This window comes from Leguminivora glycinivorella, chromosome 19 (genome assembly GCF_023078275.1).
Source record: "Leguminivora glycinivorella isolate SPB_JAAS2020 chromosome 19, LegGlyc_1.1, whole genome shotgun sequence".
NCBI lineage: Eukaryota > Metazoa > Arthropoda > Insecta > Lepidoptera > Tortricidae > Leguminivora > Leguminivora glycinivorella.
Window position 1 is genome coordinate 3219848 of NC_062989.1, and position 23326 is coordinate 3243173.

Here is a 23326-nt window from a genome sequence, read left to right on the forward strand (position 1 = left end):
TTTCTCGCACTAATGTAAACGTTTTCGTACGATACTCGCCAGGCGATTATCGCATACGATAATGTCATACGAGTTTCTCGACCAAGACGGGCGAGAAACTCGTACCATCTAAATGGGGCTTAAATGTACTTTTAGAATTGCAGGCTTCCACAGACTACGGTGATTGCTTATCATTAGGTGGGCCGTGTGCTTTTTCTGCGTACGTAGTATAGAAAAACTACACACATTCACATCTAACTTGTAAAAATGTATGTTTTTGTGTAGGTAAAATATGTTATCACCATAAGTGCTTTGCAAAATATATATATTTTGTTATAAATATAGCATTTATGTATAACATTACTTACGAATTCATATTTTATCAAATCGTCAAAACTAATAGGTGTATTTTTATAGTTGTATTAACAATTATAAATGAAATGAAAATTATTTATTTGAAACATAATTTATACTAGGTATTATTGCACTTATGAAATTTAATAAATTGTTCCTAAAAGGATTCCACTCAGCATGTGTCAGAGCACTTAGTGCCACGACGCTGATTTTCAGTGTTATAAACTTATAATTTAGCATGTAGCCTAAAGGCACCAGAAAATCTAGAAATGCTAAAAACAAATGCACAGTGGTTGTGATTTTAAAAGTAGAATTATCTGATCTCTAACAGAATGCCATCAAAAGGGAATTATGGAAGTTAGTAAAACTTTAAAATAAGAACAAGTTGTTTTATTTCACAATTTTTATTTCATAAAAACGAAAATAAATAAATAATAGCAACATGTCAACATTATGAAAACAATAGTATATAATTATTTGTAATTAAAAGCAGAAGTCAATGGAATGTCCGAATAAGACCTCTCGAGATTCCAATATAAATTTATTTCAATAATAAAAAGGGTAATTTGTGAATTTCATGCTCTAAAGGTCTTAAAGGATCAGAAATGAAGGAGTATAAAAAAGAAATGCATTGGTACTAAAAATGGTTCAAATACTAAACTATTTTAGTATTTTGGTCGTTGAAATCATCATTTGTACGTACCTATTTCTATATAGGAAACTGCTCCGTTAAAAAATATAAAAACCTGTCGTTAAAAACATCACAATACATAATAATTCGGAAACATGATAGAAAAAGTCAATAATTTTGTTCTAAACAAAATTTATCACCTTGCCAAGTCTGCATAAAATTTGTAAAAATAACTCGTAAAATACAAAATACAATTCATTGTAAAACCTCACTACCGCATGTAATCTAAAAAACAAAGACAACAAAAAATACATGAAACAAAACCCTGCTGATAGTCATGAATAATAAATACAGTCAACACCATAGTACATCTATATATCTACAAAAATATATTTTCGATGATTTTACAAAAAAATAACACTTACGCGATTACATTTCACTTACATCTGTCAAGCGCATTAACATTTGTACAACTATGCACATAATGACTATAACTTTATATTTGCGGCTTTCCATGCCTAAAGAGACCTTATCCATCGAGTACAGTTAGGCTCTTTCCATCGGGATTCTTAATCGCGTAAAACTTACGTTTTTTTGAAATATTTATTGATGAAATCCTAAATAGTTAGTATAATTTAATAAAACCCATTTGCCTTAATTAAATTATACAAACTATTTCGTGATTTTATAAATAAATATTTTATCATCAAGTACTAGGACCTTTCCATTATTTATAACACATATTTAGATAAAGGTCCTTCCTGCAGCTAAGGACAATTAAAGTATGGAACGCAACATTTTGTCACAAAATATAGTAAAAAATACAATACTACATGAAAAAAGTATTAAAAAAACGTTAAATTGACAACGCTGGCAGACATTCCATTTGGAAGATAAAAATAATATTGTATTTTTCACTACGCGTTGAGCTTATCTACCTCATTTAGCTATCTCAGCATATTCGATAAATATTTAGCCATCTCAATGTGACAGTGACTATTTTAGTTATAAACGGGCGGACAGCTAAAATACCGCCGAAGGCACTAGTGCAATATCCTACAACGATTATTTTATTTCCAACGATCTTTTACCGAAAATGTAATATAAAATTGTCATGACACGAGAAACGTATACCGTCAACCGTGATGGCTTTAGGAAAATTTGGGGTAACTTTGATTGTATTTGAACGGCATTAAATTTAATATTAGTCACTATTTACTGAAACTGTTTATGTAACGTTAGATCAATAAATATTCTTGTAAATCTACCATAGAAAATCGCGAATTTACTTACAGTTTGACTTTAAAACTAAATTTCCAAAGTCGCCCCTGCGTTTTAAAGCCATTCCGATTGTCCGTATCTAGAAAAATGTGGGATATTTTTTTTGGGGTGTTGTCATATTTGTCATGACAATTATTACTGTAGTCAAAAGACCCAGTCGCATAATAGGCCCTACATTCCATAAATATAATAACAACAACGAGTGCAAGCTACTACCACCCGTTTATAAAACTTTGCGAGTCCCTTTTTTATATTGTAACGTTTTAAGAGTATGTAATATGGAAAGGGACATATTCTTTATCAAAGCAATAAATGCTTGAACGAATCACTCTTTACATGAGCTTTTAGACTAAACATCGATATGGTACCACGTTTATAAGTTACAACAATGTTGTTTTTTTTTTCTCTGTGAAAATTTTGTATATGTATCAGTAATAAATCATACACCTACTTAATTTTCTGTGAATTGAGTCCATAGATTACAGAACTTCACTTATCACTATTTAGGTACTGTCTATTTCACTTTCCCTTAATATAACAAAAACCTACTTATTTTTTTTCCAAGACAAGGCTGCACTCTTCGATTGTATAAAACTACGTAAACATCACATTTTCACAGTTAATTTTCAGTGAAATAACAGCAATATCAACGTAACATAGCAAGAATATGCTAATAAACACTGATGTAACTTATACCAGCGTACCCCACACTATCACGCCTTACTTCCACACATAGTTGAACACATCCATAATACTATCATAGATAGTGAATGTGATAGCTACATCGAAGACTACTCTGCTCAGGCGAGGTACCGTACCCTTATAGAAGGCGAGAGGGCCTTCCGACTTCCAAGTCTTGATGAAACAGTCCCATGTACTGCGGTATTTGGAGGCTTCGAGACCTTGCATGCGGGTTTTGACCACGTCTATTGGTGTGTTGCCGAATACGGATGCCGCTCCTGTTAAAGAGAACAAATGTTATTGAAAATTTTTACAGAAAACTTAATTTTTAAGAGAGTAATGAGACCAGAAAAATTTAAGGTTAGGCGACATTTCATGGAATTTTGTAGGTAATTTTGAATGGTTAAGGCCCTTTTGCAATTTACGACTTGGGTTACAAATGGAACTTTTTTTCTTATAAAAGGAATTGGCTGGGGACTACCGCTTGTAACATGAGTTTTAAATTGTTATGCAATAGGCCCCTGGATGTATAGTTCTTATTTATCAATTGAATTTTGATTGGTGATTCTGATGCGATATCACGTTAGAATTCTCAAAAATACATTTTCAATACATTCTGACCGAATCGTCCAAGTTTCACAATGTGAAATAGGCATTGTAGTAATGCCTTGATAAACGTTTTAACAAAATTAAATTGTCAATATGTACGAGTATGCAACCATAATCCACTTATCGAAGAATGCAAGTTACATAAATACATGTATTGCATAACTCAGTTTGTTGATCACAAATAAGAGTCGTGCATTTGGGCCATCTTATCAGCCAGCATGTCAACTATACAGATAACCAAATAAATGATATGATTTCTATCTGCCCACGCTTTTACATAGATAAGCAGTTTGATCGTGTCTTTCGTAATGTAAAAAGAATATCTGGGCAACCGAGCTTCGCTCGGTTCTGTTTCGTATCCTTGACATGTGTCGCCATCTAGTTCAAAAATGAATAGTACCTACATCGAGCGAAAGAATTCTCATCCTTAACAACACAACTACTCCACACGAGATGGCGCGCATTTCGCCACAAAAACTCAAATAGTGTATTTTCTATTCGTTTTAGCCTTGACCTGTGTCGCCATCTAGTGTTTGCAATAAATAGTACTTACATCGACCGAAAGAATTCTGTCTTAACAGTACAACTACTGGACACGAGATGGCGCGCGAAGAAAAACGCATGAAAACTCGAAAATTCGCGTTTTCCGGGACCTAAGGATAAGTTAGACCGATTTTTCACCCCCAAAAACCCCCACATAACAAATTTCTGCGAAATCGTTAGAGCGGTTTCCGAGATCGTCAGTGTAAATAAATATATATATAAATAAATAAATAAATAAATATACAAGAATTGCTCGTTTAAAAGTATAAGATATGTAGCCTGTTAACAATGTTTCTTGAAAATTTCAGTATACTTTTTAACAGTCACCATTTGTTTAACCCACACAAATTGGTTACCTGACCATGGTATGTCTTCGTTCTAACCTTGATGGGTATGCAATGAAGTTTGATAGTAAACTTATACAGATGTATAGCGAAAAGCTTATCGCGGAGCGGTTTCTTGCGGAAACGTTCGTATTTGTTATGCTAGTTCAGTCAATGTCAGTACTTCTTGTACTGAGACTGACTGAAATAGCATGACACGTTTGTACATTTTCGTAATAATACGGAGGAAATTCATTTCGTACTACATCTGTACCTAGTTGCGTTTGGAAATCATCAAAGGTCATATATATTATTAATAAAATTCAAATTAAATTTAAAATTATTGGTATTAATATAAAACTTACCGGCGATACCACCGAAAAGACCAACAATATACTTTGGTACTGGCTTATCGCGATCGCCTCCTTTGTACCAGTCCCGTAGTGACTCCATCACGAAGAATCGGATGGCTTGGTTACTGCCCTGTTTCATGATTGTTGCTGAGACGCCTTTGTATACTCCGCCGACACCTGTGCATGGAGAAAATTAATGAATTAAAAATTGTTTATTCACTAAGAATGACTTAAGGTACAGCGGGACAAATCTCGACTGGGGGCAATTGTAACTAATACATTTTTTTCCATTATTACGCTATGATGTTGAGTTCTACATGTATCCACTGAACACGCCTACCATATATAACCAGCGGACACTCTATTTAATAATGCAAACATTGTAAAACATGTAAAAAATGGACCAGTTACATTTGCCCAGGCGAGATTTGCCGCTGTACCTAGATTTAGATGAATTTGAATTTCAAAGGTATAATTTATAGTGACTAGTGAAGAGATAAAATATTGAAGCTTTTTTACATTTCACATACACGTACACTATTTTTGCTTATTTCCTATTTGTTTATTTTTTTACATCAACCACTTCAACTTCAGTCTTGTCCTTGAGGACATAGGCCTCTTCCAAAGCCTTCCAGGTATCGTGGTCTCTCTCTTTCCTGAGCGAGTATAAAGCCTTCCAGGTATCGTGGTCTCTCTCTTTCCTGAGCGAATATAAAGCCTTCCAGGTATCGTGGTCTCTCTCTTTCCTGAGCGAGTATCTCATCACTGCTGGCTCAGCGAAGAGATACTGCTGTAAATATATATCTAGATGTGCTAAAACACAAATACAGCTGTTGGTATAACATTTATAAATGTTAAGTGGTCTAATAAACGGGGTTATGTTACCATCAGTTATGACAAAGGTTACGGGTATGCATAATTGTAATAAGTATCTTAGAGTACTAGACGTGCAATTGATAAGAATATATTTTTCCATTTACCACTACAAATTAGGGTGTCAAAAAAATTGATTTTTTTTAATACTACGTCGGTGGCAAACAAGCATACGGTCCGCGTGATGGAAAGCGGTCACCGTAATCTATGGACGCCTGCAACTCAAGGAGTGTCACATGCGCGTTGCCAGCCCATTAGAAACTTGTACACTCCCTTTTGCTGTTAATTTATTATTTTAACTCTGGTCACCAGACTCTAAGGAAGAGTTTTATTTAAACCTTTGAACCACGGTTTCTTCATTCTCATATCGTTGATGAACTTGACCTTCACATTCTTCATATGGGTCAAAATGAGAACAGCCACACCACAGCCTAACAATACTGTATTTGTCAGTTTTTTATCGAGGGTAAGTTTAACTATACCAACCTTCTTCCCTAACAATAGTCCTCACTCCATGGAAGAAGCCCTTAAACCTGGGTTTCTCCATCCTCATGTCGTTGATGAACTTGACCTTGACAGTTTCCATAGGGGTCACGGCGAAGATAGCCTCCGCCACGCCGGCGGCCAGACCGCACGCCAGTTTGCCGGTGTTGCTGAGGGTGCCATTGTCGTTCACCATGTATAATTTAGCTTGCTCGAATACGCCAAATCTGGGGAAGATAGATTATAATGTAAAAGGCTTTCAAAGTCTCGGTTACCAATTTAATCAGGAGCCGACATAGTGTGGTCACCCTACATGATACATTTGTATGAGAAAAGTTATGTCTGAATATCTTTAAAACCAGACAACGAATATAAAATATTAGGTGGTGGATATTTAGTAAATTTTTTACTAAATGTTGAAGTACTTTCGAGTGTCTGTGGTGTTACTACAAATCTTAAGATATTTACATTTTTAACTTTCTCAAAACGTGTGAACTGAGTAAGCACTTACAAAAATTTATTATAAAAAACCTGACACGTTAGTGGTTCGTTTTGTATTTTACGAATTCCCATTTCACTTTTACTAAACTATACACATATAATAGCGGTCTAAATCTTATGTTTTTCATCAAAATTCGGCTTTTCAAAAGTGTGAGGATTGAGTGAGCATAAGAAACTATTTGTAAAAAATTAAATACGTCACTAGGTGATCTAAAATTTATAGAAGTAAGTTGGCATATTTTTTACTAAATGTTAGTATATAAATATTATATGTTAAATGAATACATTCACTGTTTTCGTTGGTAGTTTGTGAGAACTGAGTGAGCACATGTTAATGACTGTATCTTTTGATTTATCTTTTTACAAATTTAGAGATTCGTTTTACAATTGTTTTAGAACTTTTACTAAATGATCAGCATTTTTTTTTTCGGAAGGTGCTCACTCAATCCACACGCACACGGTAAGCATGGTCGCGCGATAAATAATACAACATCAGGCCGTCCCTATCGCACTATTTGTAAACGCCTGCTGACAAATCTCATAATTTTTTTAAAGATTTTCTGGCTTGGCAACACTATTTACATCGGTGGCATTGGCAGTGACGACATGTACATTTCAGTGTCCCCTCCATGTTCCCTAATTGCTACTGTCTAAGATAACATAAAACATTTGACAGCATAATATGTGGTATGTAAATAAATACTCATTGTAATTGTAATGACTGTAATGCCTGACCAGCCCCTTTAGCACAACTTGCGTTGTCGCGCGCGAGTACAGTCAACCAATTGGAACCTTAGGCCACTGTAGAACTATGTCATAGTGACGTTATACATCAGATTGTAAGAAATCTCTTCAGCTTGTCATTTTGACATGGTTGTAGAGGCCTAATTACAAATACAAAATACAAATAATTTATTAATAAAAACATAATTGTACAGTGATTGTTCTTAAAGGCTAAGAATTGTTATACATATAAGAGATGTTTTATACAAATGCCTGAGCTAGGATAGTTCCTGTGTTTCAGGCAGAGGAAGGACTAAATTAGTGATTTATTTTTAATTATTCACTAAAATAAAACTTTTCTGTATCATCGTACGTCATATTTTGCAGGCCACGTCGTAGAGCACTTTTACAACAAACATAGCTAAGTGGATATAAGTCTAATTTTGCATTTAGCCTGTTGTATAGAAATGGCCCCAGAAAGACGAAAAATCTAAATGAGAAAACGTGTTTTCTATGTACGGTTTGAATACAAACGATATCTTTCCGCCTTTTTCAATTGGTTGACTATACATACATCAAGCGCGACTTTAAGTATGGACTCGCGCGCGACAAGGCAAGTTGTGTTAAAGGGTCAGAAATATATGACTACGCTCCATGTTGCGGAATTTCATTAGAAGAGCATTTCTTTTTTTTTTGCCAATAAAAAAAATTTCATTGTTTTAGGGAATTTTAGGTCAATTGTACTCAGAATCACGAGTACTTTCAATCTCACTGGGAGACAAAGTGTCCCAGAATTTCCATACATTTTTGTTACTTTCCTCTTTTGTTACCCCATACAACATGTACGGAAAATGGTAACAAAATAAGAAAAAAACGTATGGGACAATTTTTTTAACTACTAGGATTGAAAAAGCTAGTAATTCTGAGTAGAAGTAGCATTTTTTTTTTCAAAACTATCACACTTCATAAAAGTGGCAAAAAAAATGCTCAGCTAACTATTTTCTTCATACTAAACTGAACTGTCATCCATACAGAATAACAGCGTCCTTTTGAAAATAGTCGTATACATATTTCTGGCCAGGCGTAACAATAAGATGGAATTTTTCACGGATGTATGACGACAGAAGTTAGCATATTGGATGTAATTTACTAAACATTTTGTGTAAACAGCATCTAATGCTTGTCGATGTTGTCGAATTATAAAGCAACCGATCTTTCGAACAAATTAAATTATGTCGAAACGAGACAAATTATATTTCGTCGACAATACTCAACAATTTTCTTATTACCTAATTAAACCTGAATGTGTTAAGCTGGTTTAAAGCTGTTTTGAGACGCAACTATAGGTAAGAGTGAGTGGCAAATATCTGCATCTCTTTCTTGCATCTACTTTGTCTCAAAATTTGCAGCAATAACTTGCTCGTCTAAACTCATCTTAACGGAAACATCGGTGAATGTCAGTCAATATCATCGGATATCACGCATCGGGTAACCTCCGTGACATAATGAACTTGTTATCTTCGCTGATAGCGCTTTGCAACCAGATACGACGCGAATTGATGCCTTGGACTGCGGATCGCGTTCTAGTGTCTTTAGGTTTCATTAGTCTTTATTTTTAGTACCTACGGTAGATGTTCTCACGTGATAGGTATTTATTTACCGTTGTCTCCTTTATGTCCGTAACGGTTTAAAATCAACGTATTAATTATCTGTCAAAATACCTTTGCGGTACACAGCGGTATCTACATTTACTAATTGTTTACGTGATTTGATTATAATGGTCTCCGTCTACAGTAGTTATTCTTAGAGAATAGAAAATTATTACGTGCTATGTAATGCTTATACACCTGTCCCTGTTTTTATTGAATTCCGTTAACTTTAAGGGAAGATTCTTTAGTTCAAATACAAATACAATTTCTCTAAGAAACTAGCCTCTTAACTCTTACGGTTATCGAATTATTAAAAAAAAAACTGAACACGTGTGTGGCATCCCTTACCACTTCCTAATGTTATTTGTTTTGACATGTGCCGTCAAACACTTGACAATGACTTTAATGTTAAGATTAAGGTCCTCTCACACTAATTAATCCATTTATTATGTATGGAAACAAAAAACAATTTTTTTTTAATTTAACAAAAAGCGATATAGTGTGGTTTCTGATGATGAAACTATTTTAACGGAAATTAACGGAAAACAAAAAAAAAACAAGGTGTATATAGATTATGTGTAGTAACTAGGCAGTAAATAAATTAAAACATTGTATGCAACGTGTCGGACTGTGGTTTCGGCTTCGTTTTGCCTCAAATAGGTTACTTGCCTCCTAGTAAAATCAGCTTCTTTTTAAGATCTGTCAAAACGAATTTGAACGTCTTGCTAATATGGAATTAATATGAAATCGAATTGAGTGACGTCACGGTCAACTCAGTTACTTTATATATTTCTACCTGACTTATTAAATAGAAATTGGATTTAAAAATAACTTCTATCCATGTTTTTCTTATATTTATCTGATGCTTTATTTCTTGCATAGTATAAAATATTTTATTTTAAGTACAGTCAAGTTCCCTATTGTTCCACTCGCTTACATATAATATCTCGGGGTGATTACATATAATATCTAAAACCTGAATAACAAACAATTGTCTCGGTTTTTAGCAGCGTGATGTGCGGACTTTAGGGAAAACATTTTTTTTTATAGGATAGGAGGCAAACGAGCAGACAGGTCGCCTGATGGTAAGCGATCACCGCCGCCCATGGACACCCGAAACACCAGCGGTGTTGGAGGTGCGTTGCCGGCCTTTAAGATGGGTGTACGCTCTTTTCTTGAAGATTTGAAGGTCGTATCGGTCCGGAAATACCGCAGGCGACAATTCATTACAAAGTTTAGCTGTGCGGGGCAGGAAGTTTCTGGAGAAACGCGCAGTTGAGGACTGCCAGCCATCTAGATGATGACGATGGAAATGTTGTCGCGTAGGCATTGTGACTCTTTGTATGATAATAAGGTAGTGTCATTCAATTTCGTATTTTATTTATTTATTATTTAAGCGTATGGCGTATATTTGCAGACAATTAATATTATAAGTCGACATCCAGGTTACGCAACCAACCGATCGCGTCGGGTGTCAAATTGGTATAGAGATCCACATTCAATTTCGTGATATTGATTGATAAACACACGTCGACAGCGTGCGATATTTCTCGTTATAGGTACGGTACGTGAATGGTAAGGTCACAGCTCAGCCGGAATAATTAAGATAGTGTGGTTACCTACATTTTTCAAATTTACTGCCTTTTTTGACGACCGGTCTGGCTCAGACGGTAGTGACCCTGCCTGCTGAGCCGCGGTCCTGGGTTCGAATCCCGGTAAGGGCATTTATTTGTGTGATGAGCACAGATATTTGTTCCCGAGTCATGGATGTTTTCTATGTATATAAGTATGTATTTATCTATTTAAGTATGTATATCGTCGCTTAGCACCCATAGTACAAGCTTTGCTTAGTTTGGGGCTAAGTTGATCTGTGTAGGGTGTCCCCCAATATTTATTTATTTATATTTATTAGTGACAAGATTTGCTTGATGGTCTTTATGTGGGATGTGAAGCACTAAATATAAACAAAACCACAAAATTAAAATTTTGAAAACCCCCCGACCGCGGCATAGTGGAATTGGTGGACCGTCGGACCGATTTTCATGAAACATGGCTAAGACCCCACACGCCCCAAGACACTCCCCACTAATTCAGCTTTCAAACAAAAACAAACTAAATCTAAATCGGTTTATCCGTTCGGGCGCTACGAGGCCACATATAGACACACTCACAAACAGACAGACAGACAGACACGTCAAACTCATAACTCCCCGTCGTTTTTGCGTCGGGGGTTAAAAATAATTTAAGAACTACACGATAATTTACTTAAGGTAAATATCCGATGAATAATAATATGTCAGAAATAGTTCTACTATATGATAAACAATTACAGATGTAGTGTGAGTAGGAGGTAGGGCATAGCGAATGATATTCCGCTTTGTGTGGTAGGGCACAGCACAGCACAGCGGATATCGTCTCGCTCGAATCTAGAGCAGAGCCCAACTGGGGTAGTACCTCCGCCTTACAGAAGACCGCATCCAAATAGCACTAGACCCTACTCATAGTGTTGTGTTCCTGCCGGTGAGTAAGGCTGCCAGAGCTCAACGAGGGTGCGGTGTGCTGATGACGGGAGGACTTACGGAACTAACTTGTTCCGTCTATTGTCCTTTGAGTCGTCGGCAACCCGAACCCTCCTTGGAACTTGTACACTCCTTTTTGCTGTGTACTTAACACAACACACATTGTACTTAACACAGCAAAAGGGAGTGTACGTACAAGTTTCTAATGGGGTGGCAACGCGCATGTGACACTGTTTGAGTTGCAGGCGTCCATAGGTTACGGTGACCGCTTTACATCAGGCGGACCGTATACTTGTTTGCCACCGACGTTGTATAAAAAAAAAAAGTGTGAAAAGGGTTTCCTTCGTATTTTTCCGGAAACGTTCGTATTTGTCATGCTAGTTCAGTCAATGTCAGTACATCTTGTACTGAGACAGACTGAAATAGCATGATACGTTCGTACGTTTCCGTAACAATGCGAAGGCAAATCTTTTCGTACTACATCTTGTAATACCAATCCTATCCTATTGGTAATTTGGTAGTCTGCTACATTCCGACTAGAAAATCGGAGCATTTTCACTTCATAGCGCTAGAGTAAGTGACAGACCTATGTACGTTGCTCGTGGAAAGTTATGTATGAAAATCTTGGCATAATTAAAGGAAGATTTTTTTTAAATTGGGATATGTACGTTATAGACCAAAGATATTTTTCATCAACACCCCCCCCCGTCTGCGTCACTCCTCTACCCTCCCTTAAAGAGCCGAAAATGCGTTTTTTCTCAATTTCTGACAAAACCGTTGAAGATGCAGAAAAAGCGTTTAGCAGGTATTATGCCGTAATTTTAGCTAATTTCCCCGTATTATATAATTAAAACTGCCATAAAACGATTTTAATGCATCGTGATGTATTGTAGTTTCATTTATTCAGTTTGTAGGCCGAATTGGCCAATCTCCACTGGAGGTGTGTCGAGTCGAGTACGTCAATATCACGCTATTGGAATACTTATGCGTGTGTCTACGTCACTAGTCTGTTTCCACAAAAGACGTACATTCACTAATTTTTTTTAATTAATATTTTACTAGCAATACTTTTTTGTTTGAAAAATCGATGTTTGTGGGACGTTTTTTTTCATACACTTGTAAATCGCTTAAGACGACACGATACAGGTAAATTCACCATACAAACGCTCTCGACTATTTCCTCCTTGGTTTTTGAAGATAGAGCAATGATTTTTTCAACGCAGATTATTATTATTTGTATCTGTGTCGGACCGTTTTGTTTTTTTTTTAAAGACGCTAGAGCCAATCAAAAATTTCTAAAAACGGCCTTTTTCAATATGGCTCAAAAAAAGGTGTGATACTCACAAACCTACACATTACATTACAGTGTACCTACCTATACACTAGGGTGGAGCGAAAAAACACTTTTCTGGAATTAGCAAACCTAATAGTTATCAATCAATGCCCCTTAGTCTATGGAGCCTTTGTGCAAATTTTCAGCTTTTTAAATCAACATCTTCTGCCTCCGCATTAGGGTTGAAATTTTGAAAATCTCATACAAACCTAAAATTTCAACTTTCAGATAAAAAAAAATTTTCAGCAGTATTATGTTTAGTATATGTTATTGATACATATCATTATGAGAAACTACAAAAAGTTGCGAAAATAGCGTCAAGAATCGCAAAAGTTTGTCTAGTTTCAGTACATTCGCCAAAATAGCCGCTAAAATACTGAAAATTGGCGATTTTTACCGCTATTTTCGCAATTTTTGTTAGTTTCTTGTAATAATATGTATCAATAATGTATACTGAACATAATACTGCCGAAAAACATTTTTTATCTGAAAGTTGAATTTTCAGGTTTGTATGAGATTTTCAAAATTTCAAACCTAATGCGGAGGCAGAAGATGTTGATTTAAAAAGCTGAAAATTTGCACAAAGGCTTCATAGACTAAGAGACATTGATTGATAACTATTAGGTTTGCTAATTCCAGAAAAGTGTTTTTTCGCTCCACCCTACTATACACCGTAAGTCAAAGTTATGCTATTTCTAGCGATCAATCTGTCCCAATCCGAAATAGTCACCCCATTGACCTAGTTGCCGACTTTGTCGTCAGCTAGCTTGCTGGAGTTGGTTTAAAAATTGATTTCCGGGACGAAAAAAGTAAAATATATTATTCATGAATGTGTCTCAACTAACAGGACAAAAACACACCTTTAGGTTTTGTAAGTACGTATTTTTACACTCTTAATGTATCAGTGTAGGTTTTTTTTAATGATGGGTAGCAATTAAGACGGGCGAAGACAGTAAAAATTTAAAAATTGCCACTTTGACATGTATTTTTTTAAACTATTATTATATAGTAATGACATGTATTTAAAAAAAAGTGTTTGTAAAGGTTGTCTGGAAGAGACCAGACCGCCTGTTGTTACCTCTGTTTAATTTGTTTTTGTTTCTCGTGCATTACTTGTAAACTATGTGAGGTGTGCAATAAAGAGTATTGTATTGTATGTATTGAGAAGTTATAATTCGCTTTTCTTTTTCCCATCACTTAGGTAGCTCGTAGTCAGTTAAACTTTCTACTGTAAAAACACTTCGCAAGTTGTAACACTTCATTTCTTGGGCAACAAATCGTCCCTTTCAATCGAAATAAGTTAGAGATACGCGGTCGATCGCCAAATATATTTAACACACAGTCTTCTGTCGTCAATGGTACCACCTGGACAATACAACATACTCGTAGGGAGGGTCTCATCTGACAGCAGACTTGGTTATCGAGCCGTACAGCAGCACGCTGAGACATCTGTAGAGGCCGAAGAAATCATGACCTTGCACGATCTTTATGCAGTCTTCGATGGTACCACTACCAACTTGGTACCACTTGGAAATATATCAATAAGACGGTCTCACCTGACAGCAGACTTGGGTATGGAGCCGTACAGCAACACGCTGAGACCTCTGTAGAGGCCGAAGAAATCATGACCTTACACGATCTTTATGCAGTCTTCGATGGTACCACCATCAATTTGGTACCACTTGGAAATATATCAGTAAGACGGTCTCACCTGACAGCAGACTTGGGTATGGAGCCGTACAGCAACACACTGAGACCTCTGTAGAGGCCGAAGAAATCATGACCTTGCACAATCTTTATGCAGTCTTCGATGGTACAACCACTAACTTGGTACCACTTGGAAATATATCAGTAAGACGGTCTCACCTGACAGCAGACTTGGGTATGGAGCCATACAGCAACACGCTGAGACCTCTGTAGAGCCCGAAGAAACCATGGCCTTGCACAGTCTTCTTTACGCAGTCGGCGATACCCGTGTACTTCTTGGTACCACCTGGAAATACAGTAAAGTTACTCTTAGTTTAGAAGTCTAATATTAGGGCCATTGCATCAACCCCAGTTAACAAACACATCAACATCACCAGAAGTCTGTGGAAATTCCCATACAAAAAAATAATACGAACACTAAATACCAGCGGCGGCTGGTGAAAATTTCTGCTAGGAAACACTGAGCAAAACGAAACCTACCTTAAAATTAATAGGTACTTTACTAGTAATCAATTTTAGGCAAGCCGGTGGGAATCGGCTTGTACGGACCAGCCACTGCTGCTAAATACGTTACAAGTAAGGGCCCATTTAGACGGCAGGAGAACTCGCATACGAGTTTTATTAGATTGCGCTATTTGATGGCTGTGCAAAATTGTATGTAACCTCAAAAGCCCGCAATGTAACTAAAATCGCATGCGAGTTTCCACGTCGTCTAAATCAGGCCCAAGTTTAGCGCTGACCGTTACAACGCAGAAGTTCCCCATGGGCAGCTATCCCCTCCACATTTCACTCAGCGCTAAACTTTTGTGCTGCTACTTGTAAGTGTAACGGACGGTTTGGTGCAACCCTTAGTTTAGTCTAGCCTTCTTATGAGGACCATGGAACAAACTTTAAAATGCCGGATAAAACTGGGCTTTTTATGAAGATTAGTAAAAAATAGTATTTTATACAATCGTGATATAATTGCTTTTCAGTCGAGTACCATGTTTAGGCCACGAAGCTTGCTGAGTGGCCTAATAGTACGGTACGAGAGTGAAAAGCTTAGTTATATTACTATTGTATACAATACTTTTTCTACGAGTCATCATCTTCATCATGAATGGACGGAAAGATCATCATTCATGCAAGTTAAAATTAATGTTAATAGCGTCGTTCACCTTTGTATCAACATCGAATTACCTAGCAACCAATTGTTTGTAATAACCGTCTCTGATTGGCCGATAACGCGACAAATAAAAAAAAATGTATTTCAGATGCAGAAAAAATTGCCAGGTATCGCAAATTAGTATAGAAATTGTATGATGTTCTATTTTTGAAATTATTACAGTTAACTTAAAGTCAACTATAATGAGATTACATATATTATTATAGTTGAGTCGGAACTGCCATAGAGTATCCAACACTGAAAAGTTAGCACTTATAGTTTAGTCTGTGGTGTCCTAATTGACAGATTACAGTCGACGAGTAGAAAAAAATATTTTACTTGTAAGTGTAACGGACGGTTTGGTGCAACCCTTAGTTTAGTCTAAGATAGCCTTCTTATGAGAACCATGCAACAAACTTTTCAGTACAGATGGTGTTTTTTTACGCACTAGTGCGAGAAGTGGTTCATTATATGACATGTCGAAACTTTAGAGGCTCATCTGTACTGAAAAACGTCGTACGATACACGTGCGAAAAGGAAATTCGTAACTCGTGTCGATTTAAAACACTCCCTTCGGTCGTGTTTTAATTTATCGCCACTCGTTTCGAACTTCCTTTTTTACGCACTTGTATCGTAATGTACTATTAAAATGCCGGATAAAACTGGGCTTTTTATGAAGATTTGTAAAAAAAAATATTTTTGAAATACATACTTATAAAAAGCTTTTTTTTTTTCAATATAGTTTTCAATTTTACCTCCCAAAAGTGGCACCTATAGTTAAATTACTTAATTTAAATTACGTGTCCGTCTTTTGGTCACAGATTAACATATTATTTGTGTAAAATTTCAAGTTAATCGGTTTAGTAGTTTTGGCGAAAATTGGCTGTGACGCCTGTGACAGACGGACAGACAGACACACGAGTGATCCTATAATAAGGGTGCCGTTTTTTCTTTTTGAGACACGGAACCCTAAAAAGTAGGTAGGTAAGTACTTATATCAACTAACTGAAGGTAGTAGGTATGGTATGATTTAATGACGACTTTGGTAGAGCTACTGTAAATAGCAATAAATAATTACTGCTCACAGGTACGAAGTCCGAATGATTACCTACTTAAATTTTGAAAGTTAAGAATAAGTCCCTAAATAAAAGTGGGACCAGTAAAGTAGTTTGAGGGTAGTCATTCAAAAACTAGTTATGAAAAAAAGCTAGTAGTCATACTAGCTGCACTTTTGGATGGAAGCAAGCCGCTTTGCATGGTGATAGTAGACATCATAGTAAACGATTTTTTCCGAGGATATCGAAATTTTATCCCTTAGGAAGCCGAGCGTAGCGAGGTGTTTTATGAAAATTAAAAAAAATCTATCTTTTTATTGTATCGTCCGATTTGGACAAAACGTATCTCAAATGAAAGGTATTGATTTGTGTAATTTAAAAAAAATACAAAGAAAAAAAAATTTGAAAGAAAAGTAAGAAAAAAATAAAAAAAGTAAATTTACGTCTCGCACTGAATAACTTCAAAGAATGACAGACAAAATGTACAATGTCGATATACGAGTTTTTTTTAATCGAAGACAGATAAATTTTTAGTTGAAAACTGAAGACCGCATCGAAATCAGATGAGCATTTTTTAAGATACAAGTTGCCAAAGTTGGGAAAGATCGATTTATATGGCCACTTTGAAATTCCTTTGCCAGAAAGTCAGAAATAATATGTTTTTCTGACACAGAAAAATACATAGTAACAGTACACATCAAAATAAAATTAAAAATTCCGAGGATATTATAATTTCATCCCTTAGAACGACGAGCGTAGCGAGGTCGGTTACGAAAACCGAAAAAAAAATCTCATTTTTTTGTACGTCGTCCGATTTTGACAAAACATATTTCATTTGAAAGGTATTGCTTTATGTAACTTAAAAAAAATATTGAAAAAAATTGGACAAAAAATGTAAGATTTTTAAAAAAAAAACCTTAATTTTCGTATCACACTGAATAACCGCAAAAAACGGTAGACACGGTGTATAATTTCGATATATGATTTTTTAAAATTAAAGACAAATAAATGCATGATTATAAACTAAAAACCGAATCGAAATCGAATCAGTAGTTTTTAAGATGCAAGTTGTCAAAGTTGGCTTAGTTTGTTTATATGGTCGCTTATAAATTCCTTAGCCTGAAAGTCAGAAACATTATATTTTTCTTACAGTTAAAAGTATGCATAGGTAATAGACATCATAATAAACAATTTTTTACGAGGATATAAAAAATTCATCCCTTGGAAAGCCGAGCGTAGCGATGTCTGTTACGAAAAACAAAAAACCGGCCAAGAGCGTGTCGGGCCACGCTCAGTGTAGGGTTCCGTAGTTTTCCTTATTTTTCTCAAAAACTACTGAACCTATCAAGTTCAAAACAATTTTCCTAGAAAGTCTTTATAAAGTTCTACTTTGTGATTTTTTTCATATTTTTTAAATATATGGTTCAAAAGTTAGAGGGGGGGGACGCACTTTTTTTCCTTTAGGAGCGATTATTTCCGAAAATATGAATATTATCAAAAAACGATCTTAGTAAACCCTTATTCATTTTTAAATACCTATCCAACAATATATCACACGTTGGGGTTGGAATGAAAAAAAATATCAGCCCCCACTTTACATGTAGGGGGGGTACCCTAATAAAACATTTTTTTCAATTTTTTATTTTTGCACTTTGTTGGCGTGATTGATATACATATTAGTACCAAATTTCAGCTTTCTAGTGCTAACAGTTACTGAGATTATCCGCGGACGGACGGACGGACGGACGGACGGACGGACGGACGGACGGACGGACGGACGGACAGACAGACATGGCGAAACTATAAGGGTTCCTAGTTGACTACGGAACCCTAAAAAGGCAGTTTTTTTTATTGGATCGTCTTTCTAAGGGTTTCTAAGGAATGAAATTTTTATATCCTCGTAAAAAAATGTTTATAATGATGTCTATTACCTATGCATACTTTTAACTGTAAGAAAAATATAATGTTTCTGACTTTCTAGCTAAGGAATTTATAAGCGACCATATAAACAAACTAAGCCAACTTTGACAACTTGCATCTTAAAAACTACTGATTCGATTTCGATTCGGTTTTTAGTTTATAATCATGCATTTATTTGTCTTTAATTTTAAAAAATCATATATCGAAATTATACACCGTGTCTACCGTTTTTTGCGGTTATTCAGTGTGATACGAAAATTAAGGTTTTTTTTTTTTAAAAATCTTACATTTTTTTTTCAATTTTTTTTTTTCAATATTTTTTTTAAGTTACATAAAGCAATACCTTTCAAATGAAACATGTTTTGTCAAAATCGGACGACGTACAAAAAAATGAGATTTTTTTTTCGGTTTTCGTAACCGACCTCGCTACGCTCGTCGTTCTAAGGGATGAAATTATAATATCCTCGGAATTTTTAATTTTATTTTGATGTGTACTGTTACTATGTATTTTTCTGTGTCAGAAAAACATATTATTTCTGACTTTCTGGCAAAGGAATTTCAAAGTGGCCATATAAAGCGATCTTTCCCAACTTTGGCAACTTGTATCTTAAAAAATGCTCATCTGATTTCGATGCGGTCTTGAGTTTTCAACTAAAAATTTATCTGTCTTCGATTAAAAAAAACTCGTATATCGACATTGTACATTTTGTCTGTCATTCTTTGAAGTTATTCAGTGCGAGACGTAAATTTACTTTTTTTATTTTTTTCTTACTTTTCTTTCAATTTTTTTTCTTTGTATTTTTTTTTTAAATTACACAAATCAATACCTTTCATTTGAGATACGTTTTGTCAAAATCGGACGATACAATAAAAAGATAGAATTTTTTTAATTTTCATAAAACACCTCGCTACGCTCGGCTTCCTAAGGGATGAAATTTCGATATCCTCGGAAAAAATCGTTTACTATGATGTCTACTATCACCATGCAAAGCGGCTTGCTTTCATCCAAAAGTGCAGCTTTTGGCCAAAAATTCTCCATAACAAGTATGACTATATACAGATCTTACACTAGGTACAATAGTTACATAGCAACATGATAACCTACAGGGTATTGCAATATGGTACACATATATTAAAAAAGAAACAAGCATCTTATAACTAAAGTACTTAATCCTAAATATTAATCCAGCCTATTTCCTGTATTTAAGTAAAATAATATAGTGTATTTATTTATTTAATTATCTTGGAATAGTACAGTACTCATTTGCCAACGCAAAAACTCTTGTAAGGTGTAAAAAACTGTTTTAGTTTGTTAATAAATTTTGTGTATGTTTGCTCTTCAGTTATATACTGGTGGAGGCAATTATAAATCCTAATAGTCATTACATGAGGGCTTTTATTACTAACTTGTAAGTTTTATTACGTCATTAAGGTTCTTTAGTATCTATATTTTCTTAATTACAACAATTATCCTGTATATATCTTACGAAAGTCGACTTATATTACTAAATATTGGATCAAACAAAATAGGATAAATTAAAATTTGCTGACGTGGCTATGTACAAAGTTGTCGGGAACTGCTCAATTTTGGGTCCAAATTTTTAAAAATGCCCTTCCACATCATCCAGCTTGCCGCGTTTTTCAAAATCCTACGCATACCACACCAAACCACTACAGAAGTGCGATAGGGAGAGAGCGACACGCTTACAGAGCGTAAGACATTGTGTTGCCCTGTTGCCTAGGTACAGAAATAAGTAGCTATCAGCAGCGGCCGGTCCATACAAGCCGATTCCCACCGGCTTGCCTAAAATTGATTACTAGTGCCTAATGTTAAGGTAGGTTTTTTTGCTCAGTGTTGCCTAGTAGAAATTTTCACCAGCCGCCACTGGTAGGTACAGGTATTTATATAAGTAATAGTGAATGATAATATGCTACTGCTTAATGGAGTTAATGGTATATCGAGGTTTCTTTTATGAAGTTTCTTTCAATACTTTTTGAAATCTCAAAGGCTGTTGGTTGTTAAATAAAATAATTTATTTTATTTACTTATTGTCTGATTAACTTTTATCTTTTATGCCTATTTGAGATAGGTCTACAAATGTTATCTTTAATTTAATCAAGATTATAATTACTATGTAATAAGTACACACATGTGACACATGTTATAATGACATTATCATCGTGAGTTAAGCATGTTGAATCCGTGTGTGAAATAAAAAAAACTTTAAGGTCAACAAAATAAATACTTTGCCCGTCATTGTCGTCATGTCACAAGATAAGTAACTGCAAAATATAAGGTGATTATAATATTGTTCATAAGATTAACATACCATCTTTAAGCAGACAAATCATTGCCATTTAGAAAGGTTTGTAATAATAATGAGTTTAATATGTACTTATTATATGAAAATTGTATTGTTAAACAAATAACTGCATTTCATAAGATGTCATTTGACCCTGGTCTGCGGTAGCTATGTTAAGATGATTTTTAAACATAATATCCTATTATGGGATTATAACCCATAATATTAAACTAACGCACACTCTATACACTTGATAAAAAAAGTACATAGCGTGGAATGAAAACAGCCGATAGATAAGTATTGATCCTTTGATTACGATAGCGGCACTGTGATGATGTAATGTCAGATTTATCAAACATGTTTATGTATCTGCCATAGCTACAGAAGTACTTTGAATAAGAATAATCTGATCTGACAGCTTAAAAATAGAAATGATTGATGAACTGTAGAACTACAAAACAAAAACAACTTACTTATGTTTATTTGACTATCAGAGTATTTGATAAACCAAACAAAGATTATAACAGCAGTTCGCGAAAAGTTTGTACAAAAATTAAGAAAAAAGTTTTTTTGATGAATTGAGATTTTAGTAAGTTTTATTTCGTCATTAAGGCTCTCTAGTATCTATATTTAATTAATTATAACAATTCACCTGTATATATCTTACGAAAGTCGACTTATATTACTAAATGTTGATAACAAAATAGGATCAATTAAAATTTGCTGACGTGGCTATGTACAAAGTTGCCGGGAACTGCTCATAAATATCATTTGTCTTGTTGCCATCTCAAAGAAAAACGAAATTAAGTTCAATAGCACTAGACCCTACTCATAGTGTTGTGTTCCTGCCGGTGAGTAAGGCTGCCAGAGCTCAACGAGGGTGCGGTGTGCTGATGACGGGAGGACTTACGGAACTAACTTGTTCCGTCTATTGTCCTTTGAGTCGTGGTTTAGAACTTGTACATTCTTTTTGCTGTGTACTTAACACAGCAAAAACAAGTTTCTAATAGGGTGGCAACGCGCTTGTGACACTGTTTGAGTTGCAGGCGTCCATAGGTTACGGTGACCGCTTTACATCAGGCGGGCCGTATGCTTGTTTGCCACCGACGTAGTATAGTATAAAAAAAATTCTCTAATTTTTTTTTTGTTATCATTACCAGCCAGATATATTTGTTGTTCACTCCTACTGACAACAGTTCTAGAAAATTTATGTATAAAATACAAAACAAATGAATACAGAAACAGAACAGAACTGGCCACTACAAATTTATGCTTCACAAATTGAACCTTAACATAAAGAGGGTAAAGGCGTAAATACACGATAATTGTTATGTCATGGCTATGGTTTCTAATGAGATTCTAATTAGTCAACAATTGAAGAAAAATTTCCTTTTAACTGCTGACTGTTATATAAACTAGTCTTATATATAAAATACTTTTTATTGGTTTCCTTGACTGTGGTATCGCCATAGTGACTCGTTAAATATAAATATGTATGGATTTAGATAAACAAGACGGTTAGACGTGACCTTGTATTAGATTATTAGCGTCATACGTGTTGTAGGTTTTCCGACAAGCAAAGAATATGAGACCAAAGTCCACTCGTTTGTGGAGTCGAGTACTATCGCGTAGGAGTTAGAAAAACTGATCGATGACGGAAATATTTTTAGCGGTTGCCATTCGATAGAAAAAACAAACATAAATAGAACTGTAGATGCACATTCCCGTCAAATGTAAGCCACGTTAAGGCGATAAATTGAAACGAATGGCTATCTCTATTTCTAGAATCGTCTCCAATTCCACAAGAAACATAATATCCACAGCTGGATAGACATAAATAGGTCAATCAACAATGTTTACAATTACGTTATCGAAGGTTATAATCATATTGATGAATGAAGGTGAACCTGTTAATAGCGTAACCGGTAATCACTAACCTTTTTCGTCTAATTGCAGTTGTGTTTTCACGTATTCGGTAGGGAATGTAATACAAATTTCAATGCCACCAGTGATGCCGCCGGCAACGACTCCCTTCATTCCCACTGATCCCGAGCCCCCAGCTGCAGCCGCTGCGCCACTTTCCGACATCCATGGCCTTTGGAATGGGTTCTTAAAATTTCCGGTCCTGTTAGACATGATTCTAACTGAAAACACTTCAATCGGATTTCACAACGGCTGCAACACCCTCCCCATGCAACTGCTTAACACTGACTGACTTTTTTTTTATTTAATTTACTTTACTTGATTAGGGATTGATTTGATTGCTTTTATACAACTTCATTCATTAGTGAATGAGAACGAATGAAATGAAATTCAATTTTTTTTTTTTTAGTATAGTATGGTATTCCCGTGGTATTCCCAT

The 23326-nt window shown here is 35.2% G+C and overlaps 1 protein-coding gene across 1 annotated transcript; it reads right to left on the reverse strand.

The window, feature by feature from the left end:
• Positions 1-1674: 1674 nt before the first annotated feature.
• On the reverse strand, positions 1675-23183 carry LOC125236441 (putative tricarboxylate transport protein, mitochondrial). The gene is made up of 5 exons (XM_048143249.1): positions 22902-23183; positions 14702-14828; positions 6114-6337; positions 4767-4931; positions 1675-3204 (listed from the first exon to the last, which is right to left on the reverse strand). The coding sequence occupies exons 1-5, from the start codon at positions 23098-23100 to the stop codon at positions 2966-2968; spliced, it is 954 nt and encodes a 317-aa protein (XP_047999206.1). The 5' UTR covers positions 23101-23183; the 3' UTR covers positions 1675-2965.
• Between the last annotated feature and the right edge of the window lie 143 nt (positions 23184-23326).

What these genes read in the sequence shown, in the direction of transcription:
- LOC125236441 (XM_048143249.1), bottom strand. Translation starts at nt 23,100, where the DNA reads ATGTCTAACAGGACCGGAAATTTTAAGAACCCATTCCAAAGGCCATGG. An exon ending in ATACCCAAGTCTGCTGTCAG is followed by an intron (nt 6,338 to 14,701) that starts GTGAGACCGTCT and finishes TATCTTCCCCAG; the next exon opens with ATTTGGCGTATTCGAGCAAG. An exon ending in GACTATTGTTAGGGAAGAAG is followed by an intron (nt 4,932 to 6,113) that starts GTTGGTATAGTT and finishes CTCCATGCACAG; the next exon opens with GTGTCGGCGGAGTATACAAA.